This window comes from Triticum urartu, chromosome 6 (assembly GCF_003073215.2).
Source record: "Triticum urartu cultivar G1812 chromosome 6, Tu2.1, whole genome shotgun sequence".
Classification (NCBI taxonomy): Eukaryota; Viridiplantae; Streptophyta; class Magnoliopsida; order Poales; family Poaceae; genus Triticum; species Triticum urartu.
In genome coordinates this window covers 534986620-534999710 of record NC_053027.1, presented here as the reverse complement: position 1 = coordinate 534999710, position 13091 = coordinate 534986620, and the positions used below count along the sequence as shown (strand labels likewise).

The 13091-nt window shown below is 42.2% G+C and overlaps 1 protein-coding gene across 2 annotated transcripts; it reads right to left on the bottom strand.

The window, feature by feature from the left end:
- Positions 1-260: 260 nt before the first annotated feature.
- On the bottom strand, positions 261-9708 carry LOC125514996 (guanine nucleotide exchange factor subunit Rich-like). 2 transcript variants are annotated; one of them, XM_048680404.1, is made up of 22 exons: positions 9352-9708; positions 9117-9265; positions 8936-9017; positions 8386-8801; positions 7518-7947; positions 7195-7418; positions 6700-6895; positions 6474-6616; positions 6231-6405; positions 6071-6124; positions 5689-5865; positions 4846-4958; positions 4386-4568; positions 3796-3853; positions 3599-3658; positions 3461-3502; positions 3247-3377; positions 3015-3150; positions 2853-2930; positions 1590-1706; positions 769-831; positions 261-685 (listed from the first exon to the last, which is right to left on the bottom strand). In XM_048680404.1, exons 1-22 carry the CDS (start codon positions 9595-9597, stop codon positions 581-583), a joined length of 3378 nt encoding a protein of 1125 aa, XP_048536361.1. In that variant the 5' UTR covers positions 9598-9708; the 3' UTR covers positions 261-580. The 2 variants fall into 2 exon arrangements, 1 of the variants encoding a protein (XP_048536361.1); XR_007286742.1 differs by lacking the exons at positions 261-685; positions 769-831; positions 1590-1706; positions 2853-2930; positions 3015-3150 and having other exon boundaries at positions 3323-3377; positions 3461-3519.
- Between the last annotated feature and the right edge of the window lie 3383 nt (positions 9709-13091).

Sequence of the window (13091 nt, the reverse complement as noted above, 5' to 3'; positions counted from 1 at the left end):
CATAGTTTTGGGACCCACAACTGCTGTTTCAAAGTTATAGGACTAAACTGACACACCTTCGATAGTTTAGGGTCCAAAAATGCAGTTTCAAAGTTATAGGACTAAACTGACACACCTCTGATAGTTTTAGAACCCAAAAATGCAGTTTCAAAGTTATAGGACTAAACTGACACACCTCCGATAGTTTTAGGACTTATGATGCATTTTACTCGAAAATAAAATAAATAAACACATCCGGTAAACTTTACACATGGCAGAGAGAAGCAGAAAAAGCGACTGGATGCTCATAACTGGCAGTATGTACTTTACATTGTCCGCATACATACAGAAAGGGGAAGAATGCACACTCCACTCTGCCGCAACTAAATGATACAACAATATGGTGATTTAACTCATTTCACTGCACAAAAGGCTCTTGTCCTAACCTCTAAGGCTCTTGCTCGCCTCCAAGGGGGGAACATCCCCCAAATAATCGCTATTTACAAACGATTCCCCGCGCCTTTCTCTCCTCCTAACAGTATGTGTTAACTTAACACCAGGCTAAAATTGTTGGCCACCCAAAATCGCTATCCTTTCAGTATCACGACACCGGTCCGTTGCTTTGCAATGTGCGATCGGAAACAGACGAAAGCTCCTCCTCCAAGGCGCTAAGAAGATCAAGGTACTCGCTGAATACATCGTGTGACTGCAAGTGGTTTGCACACATGTCAGAGACGCCTATAAGATTCATAAACCCTGAAAAATGAGCACCATTTGTGCTTTGCTAACCTGTAGAGTGATGCTATATGCTTTCCACAATCTCAGATCATGTCGAAAGAGATCGACCAAAACCTGAGGAAAATAAAAAGAATGCATTACAGCAGCAAGGACCACTAGTTTTGCAAAACCAAACAATTCACCTCTAAATGCTAATATTCACTGATAACAGTGCACCAACAAGATTAATATTATCTGATCTCAAAAAAAGATTCTACAACAATCAATCCATCCAGTTAAGTGCAAGTTGTGCGGCAAGTAAATACTACTCCCTCCGTTCCTAAATACTTGTCTTTCTAGGCATTTCAACAAGTGACTACATACGGAGCAAAATGAGTGAATCTACACTCTAAAATATGTCTACATACATCCGTATGTAGTAGTCATTTGAAATGTCTAGAAAGACAAATATTTAGGAACGGAGGGAGTAGTGGGCAGTAGTGAAGAACCAGATACATGGTAAAGCCAAAAAAACAACTTGAGCACAGATGCAAAGGCCAATGACAAGGTTACCAAAGAACCGCACATTCAAACATTTTAACTAGCGCATAAGAATTACTACCTCCGTCCTGGTTTATTGGTCCCCTTAATATTTTGTGCCAAACTTTTGACCATAAATTTAACTAATAAAATAATAATGCATGTCATCAAAAATTACATCGTCGGATTCGTATTTAAACATAGTTTTCAATAATAGTATTTTCGATTACATGCATTAACATTTTGTTAGTTAAATCTGAGGTCAAAATTTGGAACAAAATTCGAAGGGGACCAATAAACCAGGACGGAGGTAGTATTAACCATGTCAAAGGATAGATCTATACAAGTATTACCTCTGCACGCCTCAATAAAGTTGCTAGCACGACAATCCATTCCTTAAACTTGACAGAACACATATGAGCAAGAAGGAACTCAGCATCTAGCCGGCTCTGAAGTGTGTCCATTTGGAGCTGTCATTAAAATATCAATAATACAAGTGAGAACATTATTCTTCAAGAAAAGAAGATGGAAAAAAATATTTAATAATATTCTTTTATTGTGTGACTTGCAAACTTTTAAACCAACCAACGGTGTATCAACTATTGAGGTATGTGATGCATCTGCTTGAACCAAGTAAACAGATGATCTACACAAGATCATCTCAGCTTATTGTTCCTGTATTTTCAATACTGTCAAGTGATTTGCTTATTTTCTCGAGCAAATCATCTCCCAAGGTACTTAAAAGACATTCATAACGTTCAGGTTCTAGATTTGTTGAGCACGGCACAACTAGCACGAGAAAACTGCGGCAAACACTACTATCATTTTTCCAAGACTAAGAACGTCAATACCATTTACAATGTGACCAATACCTGGTCGAATTTAAACAGACTGACATGGAGAGTTTCACTAGAGCTGTCAAAAAAGTTCAATCTCGACCAACCGTTTGACCATGATCTGTTCTAGGCTCGGCTTGAGTTCAGCTCGAGACACTAACAAGCCAAGCTCAAGCCTGACCTCAAGCTGGCAGGCTTTAGAAGCTCAAGCTCGAGAAGTTCGGTAAAGCTGGACAGTACCAGGTGTTCCACTGTCATTTCCCTAAAATTTCAAATGTCTAGCACCTGCTTAGAATCCCAAGCCCACCATTCTTCCGACCATGTGTTCAAGCCCGAATGGAGTCTTAATCCAAGAAGTAAATATGGCAGCAAATGCCCTAAACTGATTGGCTTTCTCAGTTTGCAATTAAGCACCGGTTCATGAGAATATTCCCCACAAAAAAAAAGGCGTGTGCAAGCCTTTGACAGGTCAAGAGCCCTTCATTCTGCGACTCAGATAGGCTAGGATTCATGTCTCGGCCCTGGGTGTGTATTCGCTCAAGCTCGGCTCATTGACAGCCCTAAGTTTTACAGTTCAGGATTGCAGATTTTTCAAAATTTAAAATATGTAATATATACAGTACAAGCCCAAATGTTTTTGCAAAGCAAAAGTTCTAAATAACTAGGTGTCATTCCACTAATGATGATTTCATGACCAAGACAAAGACACCCAAATTTGCAAAGAAAATTGAGCACAAAGTAAAATTGAGGTATTGACTTGATGATTTGTTAAACAAAAACCTTTTCTCCAATTAGTTCAAGTGCAGATGCAAAATTCTCCAGTCGGGCAGACCCTTGCCTTTCTCGCTGAAGATATTCCTGCATGAAGTTACAATGAAGTATGATAACAAGTGGCTTTAAAATCAATAAAACTGTTACAATGATAAATGGTGAGAATCTCACCACAAGATCAAATTGAGTCCCTTTGACAAAAGCAACGAGCTTTGAAAGTTCCTTGCCAGACATCAAATAGCTGGCATGGCTCTCCAGAATGTTCATAACAGAGTTAATATGTGGGCTAAGTTCTTTCATTGAGTTACTGTCCAAAGAGGGAATAACACATAAGTTCTGATAACACCACCATAACCATCAAAAAAAAAGGACATGACCTTTTAAAGTTAACTACAAAATGTACCTTTTCAAGTCAGAAGATTGTCTTTTGTATGGCGAACGGAATAGAAGATAGCCCATAAACCTTGGAGATAGTTTTTCAGAGTCCGTATTGGCATTTTCAAAGTCTCTGCCAGACCTTAGCAAGAAGCGGACCTAAACAACATTGCTGGCATTCCTTAATTCCACTGGAGACTATAAATATAGGAAATAGACAGGTCATAGCATAAAAAGCATACCAGCTCCCCAGCAAGCTCGTACAGAGATTCATCGAGTGTAGCCTGCAAAGTTACAAACACTTGAAATTGAGAGCTTGAACATGTGAGACAACTAGTACATATACCAAAACCACCTTATGATTAAGGTAAAAGAATTACTTGAAGCAAACGGAGTGCACAATACTGACTGACAGCAGGGCCTTCCAGCTTAGCAATGACCTGTAATCATACAACATTTTACGCACTAATTCTTGAACTAAATGATAATAATGGTGAAAATAATCTTTGTTAGTGCATAACTCTGAGAAATACTATCATGCATCAGACATTATTTAACATATCCTAAAAGGGCATACCAGTATGTAGCAAGCAGCAGTCCTGTACCATCTCCGTTGGAAACATTCCTCGAACATCCTACCATGGAAGATCAGTCATATAAGAACGCAACAATTATATTTATTTCAAATGTTAATCAATCATTAACCACTGTCGACGCTACACAGTAGTTCGTTGGTAAACATCGTAAACATTTATTTAGAATCTGCACTCGCAAGATACCAAACGTTGGTGCTGGACTGGTAACAGTAAACCTTCTGCAAGTATCTATACACACCAATAAGGAACCAACGGAGTTATAAAAATTGACTGCCAATACAAATCAAGCGACATACATATCCTCTAAAAACCTAAGAAAATGGCCAGTTCAACAAAATACCTGAGCTCTACAAAATTAAGGTCATTCTGACCACACAAGACAGTAGTCCAAGTTAGCGTGATTAACAAGTCAACCGAATCAACAATGGATCATTCAGATTCTTGTTGATGGACACCAACTATGGCACATGGAAGTGTGCAAATCTACACTCTAGCTGATGCACGGCAATTACTAAGAGCAAGAGAGTTACAACTACAAGGTACGCATCTTCAAAAAAGGCAGCACACTTACTCTGTGGATCGTCCAGCTGCAGAGAAAAGATCTGCCCAGTGCCGGCCATCAGTTTTCCTAGCAACACTGACTACTACATCCATATATTCAGAAAAATTTCGAAGTAGGTCACATGTCTTCTCTAAAAGAGACTTCTTTGGAGATTCACCCTTTTGTGGAAGTTGATTTTTTATAGCACTTGGCCTGCAATTAGCAAAGTGGCCAATCAGAAAAAGAAGTTGATTCATTATTTAAGCAATGATGACATCAAAGCTAGCAACTTAGTGAACAAACGATGTAAAAATGCTACCAGTTACAGCATTAAATAGAAATATTAGAGTGATGGATGGCATCCATTTGAAAGAGTTCTATTATTAAAAACTACACAATGAACTATGACATGTTCCCATCTTTGTTTCAGCTCCAAATTGCAATATGCAGTAGATTTTACGAGGACAGTGAAAGAGTCAGAATCAAATACCTTGATATATCTGCTTCAAATACCGTAAACAGAAGCCACTCTAAACAGTGAGAGAAGTGAGGTTTCTCTGCTGACAAGTTTGCCAAACGTAAAGCTTCTTCATGTTTGTCTCTCTGTTAAATAAATAGAATGGAGAAGTAATTTTAGAGGCACAAGAAAATGATTTATACCATATTTATAACATAACATAGAAAAGTTGACGCAAGTAGTCCAATAAAGCATCATTGCAAACATATCTTCCCAGTAAAGCCAAAAATTAACCTTCCAAAGGCAACAACCCTAGATTAATGTAAGCGAAATCATCTTTTTTTATGCTTGCAATAAAGTATGTCCGAAAGTCCTGCTACACAGTTCAACGCGGGCAAATATCATAATATAACAGTCCAAAAAATAAATGAATCCCAGCGTTCTCCCTAACGTAGGCAGAAGCCATGTTAGCTTTGCATATTCAGTCAGTAAGACAGCAGATAACGCCACTTATCCAAGCTAAAATCAATGGTGAGAAAGGATTTAGATGACAATGCATAAAAAATTATTCGTAGATCACATTGGATGTGTGTAGCAATGTTTATGCAATCTTCATCAAACTTGGCCCTTTACTTTCATCTTTAAAGCATAAGTCCTGTTTTAACGGGTTGTGTATTAACACTAATCTGATGTAAGAACTCAAATTTAGAGGCACTGCTAGGAGCCCCAAAAGTATATATTTGACTAATGTGAGAATCAGACATTTTTCCATTCTTACCAGATTAATGGAGGAGTTTCTAATATTGCCTTTATCTTAAAAAAAAGTCAACTGATAGAAAACATACACCAGAGAGGAACAATCATTGCTAACTCTACCTGAAGAAGATGCCGTAGTAAACAATGCAATATTGTTTGCGCTTTTGGAGAAGGCTCAAAGCATGGGAACTCTGCGGTTGAAAAGGACGTCCGCTGAGAAACACCAACAACTGCACCAACATTTGGCAGGAGACCAAGAGGATACACCTCACGGTCAAATTCAAGCTCTGGATCCAACTACAGAATCAAATAAGACATGCTCAATTATAATTTATGATAACATCATGAAAAGCTTTTCATTTGATAAAAGATCAGCACATAAAAATATCACAGCTTATATTAACAGATTTACCCAAAAAATATAAGCATTTCACATTAAGTAGGTGGAAAACTCCAAGCAGATACAAAAACCATTGCTTGACCTAAGAAGTAAGATCAGTACCTGCAGAAAATCCTCTTGCCTAAAAGGATTTGCTCCATGTGATGGGTACCATACCTGAAACAAAGCAGTTTCTGCATAAAAGGATAGCAGGCAAATACGACCCAAAGATACATGTGCATAATAAAGAAAATATGTATTAAAGAATACCATTAAAACTGACCTGCATCCCTTGATGGCCATAGTCAAGCCATGAAACCTCTTTGATAAGATTACTCTTCTCTTCTTCTTGAGAACCGACGACCCAGAAGAGTTCAACTGAATTTGTAAGTGCTTGCTCATGTCCATCATCCATGTCCAGCACAGAAAGTTCCCCATTCACCCGCAAGATCAGACATCTGATATATTGCAAGCCAAATAAAAATCAAGGAGAATAGGATCAAGTGACATCTGGATTAAAATATACCTTGAAGGTTGTTGGGACGACAGGTTAGAAGATTCATTTGTATCCCGCTTCAGCACACCTTCATCAGTTGGTTCAGGAATCAAGCGCATTGAAACAGGTGGGCTCTTTGGACTCATAATTGAAAGTTCTCGAACTGTTGAAAGCTGTTTAATCATGGAGAAATGTACGTTGTAAGGCAGAAGCTAACAAAAGAATCTACATTGAGGATGCAAAATTCTCACGTCACCTGTAAAACTGGACTACTGGTAGGTGACAATTCTCCCGAGATCATCACATGGAATATATGCACATCAAATGGACTGTAGGTAACAAGAATGTAATCCTGAAAGACATCCATGACAATGGGTCTACCAAGCAGTGGTTTCCGGTAAAGTAAGGAGCTATGATCAAGGTGATATCTTGGGAAAAACAGCAGCTCGTACCTAAGACAAATGCAATGAACAAGGCATATTGTTAAATGGTAAATAGCAAGTCATACACATGAGAGAGAGAAGTGGTCTTTAAAAGGTAACGAAGCACTGAGAATAGAAAATATTAATGATTCTTTTGACATATAGCAAACAGTGAGGTTCAGACAGTATCTATGTGAGTTCAAGCACTTGCTCAAAGCATGAAGCTCAGTAAACATAAATAAATAAATAAAGAGCTTCCATGCGCAGAAAGTTTCAGACTTGAGACAGTTACCAGATAGCAAAAAATAAGGTAAGAAAGTGAGACTAACGTGTTTGATGATTCAACATAATTGCATATGATGACTATTTTACCCAGCCACAACAAGCCTTTGCATTGAATCTTTTGCTCTTGAGTAACATCCCCAAAAAAACGCCATCTTTTGTTTCGCAAATCATACAGCACTAGGCCACGAGAGCCAGCAACTGCCAAGTACATGCCATCATCACTTGCAACTACATGCAGAACTGGCCAGTTCTGTGAACTATAGGACACCTGTTTCCAAAAGAGAAGTGTTAAAATTATCCATACATCAACATATGTTGCACTTTATTACCTAATAAACAGATCAAAAGATGAAACCGAAGACTTAACTGGAACATTAAGATGCAATATCTTAAGTTCATCAGTATCATCAGGTTGCACTAACAGGATTCGGTCTTCGCCATAAAGAATCTGGCGAGTATATGTTGTGCTCGAAAGTCCTCTGTTGAGGCAACATTTGGCAAATGAGAAAGCAAGAACCCTTTCTGATAAGCTTTCTTCAACTGCAAATAATTTATATCCATAATCATCCCATTGAATGTGTGATGTCCCACCCATTAGAGGCTCAAATTTTTGGGCATTAGGTTTAACCATTGGAGACAAAGCAGAATTCGATCCGGCTTGACGAAATGTGCACATCAACCGACATCCAGATACAGACCAAACAGTAAGTCCCCTAAATTTCCATCCAACTGCAAAAGCACAATTGTCAGGCGTCCAAGATATACAAGTAACTGGACCGGTATCTTCCACTGAATACCTACAAATTTTGTCCAAGAAAAAAGAACAGTTATCTCAGCTTCAATAGAATAATAACTGGGAAAACATTGCTGTTAAATCAACCTAGTACACGTCAGTCACAAATGACAAGACAAAATATTGAAACATTGACATTTCTGGCAAAATGACATGTTTAAGTGTATGCAGGAAAAGACAATATTGGCGTTAGGTGCTTAACCAATACAATCAGGCACTCAAAATTCGCTTGAATTTGTAACACTTTGAGATGACAACATCTACTAAAGTAACAAAATGTCTCAAAATTCCACTGATGTTTCATTACATGTAAGAAGGGTTTCCTAAATCAGTACAGGTTTGCAACCAACTGCCAGAAAATTAGGTCGTCAGAACTCAGAACAACCAATGCAACTTGTACTTAACAGCTTAAGAAAAACATATATCTGTTTGAGAGGCTTACCCCCAATCAAACAAAGAAAGAGTGCGTATATGCCGCGCATTCTCAGCCAGGTCATACAATTCAACAACACCTCTGCTGCACCCGACGGCAAGAATCTGCTGTTCGGAAGCCACAGAAGTACACATTGCATCACCAGTGCTCAACCATCTGTCTACCCTGATGCCGCTGGTTTGCTTCAATCCCTTCTTACCGACCGTACAGAGCGCAACCTGACAGTCTGAGTACACAGCAACTAGCAATCTTAGCTTCACCGACAATTCAACATGGACGATAGCAAAATCCCCTGTGCAGCAGGGAGCAGGCCTTGCATTAGAATTTCCTCGCAAGCTAGGCGGGTCAAACACCAAAGCATCTACAACGGCAGCGGTTTTGTCGGGCGAGCATGCGGAGCAACGAAGCTTGAAGCTGTCCGAGAACTGGCAAGCAACAACAACAACACACGCAGCATGCTTAAGATAGCAAGTAGGAAGCAAAGATGGCACAACTACTACACACTTCGCTTCTATCGGGCGACTTACAAGAAACAAAAGCAGTATGCATTTCCATGTACCTCAGCATTCCAGGACACGACCTGCAAGTGCCCATTGGACAGCCCAAGGAGCATGCTCTTGCTGTCGCACGCAAAATTGCTCCTGCAACATGATACAACGCTTCCACATTAGCTTTCCGTTTTCTCGGAATTTCGCGTCGCAGTTTTCAGACATGGTAAGGAGCAGCAGCGGATACCGTACGTTATGGAAATGTCATTGGAGAGAGGGACCTTCTCGACGATAATTTGGGATAGACCGGCGAGGCAGAGCCCGGGGAGCTGCTTGCCCCCGACGATCAGCGGCTTCCCCGAGAGCTGCACCTTGTATATGTGGAGGTAGAAGGAGGAGGTCTGTGCACAGCACACAGACACATGGAAGTGAGTCGTTGGGCGGAAGAGGGAGAGAGCGGGCAGGGGGCAAGAGGGGAGAGGCTGACCAGGACGGCGACGGTCTTGGCGTCGGGGCTCCAGACGGCGTGGGCGTTGGGGCCGTGCGCGGCGAGGGAGTCCGGGGAGCGGTCGAGGCGGGCGAGGCGGACCTTGTGGTGGGAGGCGGACCAGAGGTGGAGCGAGGCGGGGCAGACGGCGAGGAGGAGGCGGCCGAGGACGCGGAGGAGGACCGCGCCGTCGGACTCGCCCGGGTCCAGCGGGATCGACTGCGGCCACCCGTACGCCATGTACATCGCGGCGGCGGCGGCGGCGGCCCCCCCTCGCCGGCGGGCGGGCGAGATGCGGCGCGGGTCGGGGGGAGATCTGAGGGGAGGCTGGTGGGCGATGCGGGAGATGCACACCGGTTTTCTTTCTTTCTCTCTTTATTTTGGCTTTTCGCTTTTCTTTTTTCCTTTGTCAATTGTTTATTTCAGAATCAGATCGGAGATTCCTGGCCATCAGATCGCTGCTTTTTTTTTGAAATCTTGCCTGCTTTATTCATTCAAAGGAATTGTTACAGGTACAAGGTACGGGTCATGGGGTAACCCAACCAAACATGTCTATCTATGTCTAGATTACAAGTAAACTTGGCAAGATTGTGCGCCGCGAAATTGAAATTCCTACGCTCTAAAACAAAAGAGCAAGAAACAAAACTATTGCTATGATGTGTTATTTCATGTACTAGCGCCGCATTAGGGCCTCACGTCCCTCTGTTTATGTCATTCACCGCCTCTTGGCAGTCCGAGGCCACATATACCTTCTGCTCCGCAAGATCATCAGCCAATGCTAGCGCTTCACGGCAAGCAAATGTCTCCAACAACAGCAGATCAGTCACGCCATAGTAAACCACAGCTGATGAGCCGAGGTAGTTGCCTTCCTGATCACGACAGAACGCCGCTACTGCCCCTCCTCGCCTGGTTCGGCCAACCGCTCCGTCCATGTTGATCTTCTTGTGCCACTGGGAGGCGGTAGCCACCTCTTTGGCTGTTGGGCCGGGATTGATCTTGTGATTTCATGTTCTCTCCCAACGTGCAGCATGCCCAACTCTGCAATGTACTCCCTCCGTTCCACAATACATGACTTCCATTTGTCAAAATATAGATGTATCTAGACATGTTTTAGTATATAGATACATTCATTTTTGGACAAATGGAAGTCAAGTATTTTGGAACGGAGGGAGTAGTTGTTAATGAAAGACGCCGTCTGTTGTGGACTCTGAAATATTGATTCATATACCGCCTTTCTCCTTGCATACCAAATGGCCCAGAGTGTGATGACCATTCTAGTGAATTTGTCATGGTCCAGACTCTCATTCAATTCGAACAACCAAATCCTTGCATTAGCTTCCAGGTTATCCGACATCTGGGAAAGCAACGCTTCATCTGACAGTGCCCAGACACAACGTGACATCGTACATGCAACTAGGGCATGTCGCAAGAATCCTCACACCCACAAAGCGGGCACACGTCTTGCATTGACATATTCCTTTGTTTCAAAACATCAGTTGTTGGGAGCGAATGGTGAGCAAGTCTCCAAAGAAAAATTCTCACTTTCGAAGGGACTTTTAATTTCCAAAGTGCACTCCAAGATTTTTCGTCCTTCTCAGAGTTGGACGTCCCGCTGCCACCATTTAGCCACTCCTCCCACTGGAGCTTAGTCCTGAGCAAGAATCTATAAGCCGAGCTCACACTAAACTGACCCTTCTTGTCCGGGTTCCATGCCCAAAAATCTTGTATATTATGAGTGCATACCGGAATCTTTAAAATTGCCTCCGCATCAATAGGAAGAAAGACTGTCCGGACCAAGGTCTTGTTCCAGGAAGCTGTCGCGGGAGAGAGCAGCTCCGAGACAAGCCTAGGGGGGTCCGCGACCAAAGATGTGATAGGTCGAGGGGTCATGTCCTTTGGTATCCAGTTGTCGTTCCATATGTCCGTAGTTTGGCCATTACCAATCCGGTGTATGATTCCTTGTTTAAGCAAATCCCTTCCTTCCAAAATAGCCCGCCATATCTGAGAGGGCCTGGATCCCAATTCAGCTGTGAGGATCGTCTTGTCAGGGAAGTATGCCGCCTTAAGTATCCTTGCACTCAAGCTTGTTGGTTCATTCAAAAGTCTCCAAGCCTGTCGCGCCAATAAGGCAAGATTAAAGATCTCCAGATCTTTGAAGCCAAGCCCTCCCAAGTGCTTTGGACGTGTCATCACATCCCATGAAACCCATGCTGGTTTGCGCTCTCCCTGCCTGCATCCCCACCAAAACTTCTTGATTATAGATTTGATATGATCACATAGGCCTCTTGGGAGCTTAAAACATGACATAGAAAAAACGGGTATGGCTTGGGCCACGGATTTAATTAGCACATCCTTCCCGCCAGCAGACAGACATTTGCTCATCCATCCCTTCACCTTGTCCCATACTCTGTCGCTCAAGTATTTGAACGTCCCCTTTTTTGAGTGACCCACATCCGTCGGCATACCCAAATATATGTTGCTCAATGATTCATTGGGAACTTGCAAATGGCCTTTGACCGCAGCACGCACTAGTTCTGGGCAGCCCTTGCTAAAAAGGATCGAGGATTTATCTCCGTTTATCCTCTGACCCGATGCCATGCAATAAGAATCCAATAGGTTTGATACTTTTTCTGCCCCATTCACACTTGCCCTGAAAAACAGCAGGCTATCATCCGCGAATAAAAGATGGTTCACCGCCGGTGCCGACGGCGCCACCTTAATGTCGCTGAGCTGGGATGATTGGTTCTGGGATTTTAAGAGGCACGAAAGGCCCTCTGCTGCAATCAAGAAAAGGTACGAGAGATTGGATCTCCCTGTCGAATTCCCCTTGTAGGTTGGAAAGATTCTGACCTCACACCATTAAACATAATAGAAAAAGAGACTGAGCTCACCATATTCATCACGACTGAAACCCAAGGTGCTGCAAAGCCCAGTTTCTCCATGATAGACTTCAAATAAGACCACTCCACACGGTCATATGCTTTCATCATATCAAGCTTCAAAGCTGCAAATCTGTTATTTTTTGCTCTATTCCTCTTCACGAAGTGCAAACATTCATATGCTGATATGATGTTATTAGTTATTAGCCTCCCTGGCAAAAAAGCGGATTGCTCCTCTGATATTATGTCAGGCAGAATCAGTTTTAGCCTGTTTGCTAGCACTTTCGAAGCAATCTTGTATAACACATTACACAGGCTAATAGGATGAAACAGGGATAATAAAGTTGGATTTGATACCTTTGGGATGAGAACCAGCAATGTGTCATTCAAACATGCAGGGCTCCCTTCTCCTTTCACAATAGCCAACACTGCCCTAGTCACCGTTTCTCCACAAATATCCCAATGCCTTTGAAAAAAGTGAGCTGGAAAGCCGTCAGGGCCCGGAGCTTTAGTAGGAAACATCTGAAATAGAGCGGATTTAACTTCCTTCGCCTCAAATGGGGCCAGGAGCATTTCATTCATCTCTGGTGTAACCTTCACGGGCACATGCTGAAGAACATCTTCCACACCCTGTACTCCCTCCGAAGTATAGAGTTGCTTGTAAAAATCAAGTGTCATTTGTTGCATCTCAGTAAACTATGAGGTTACTTACCCATCCGGTTTTTCCAGAGCCTTTATCAAGTTCTTCCTCCTCCTCATGGAAGCCCGCATATGAAAAAAATGGGAATTTCGGTCCCCTGCACAGAGCCATTCAACGCGACAACGTTGTCTCCACATCAATTCCTCGCGCAAGTAAAGTTC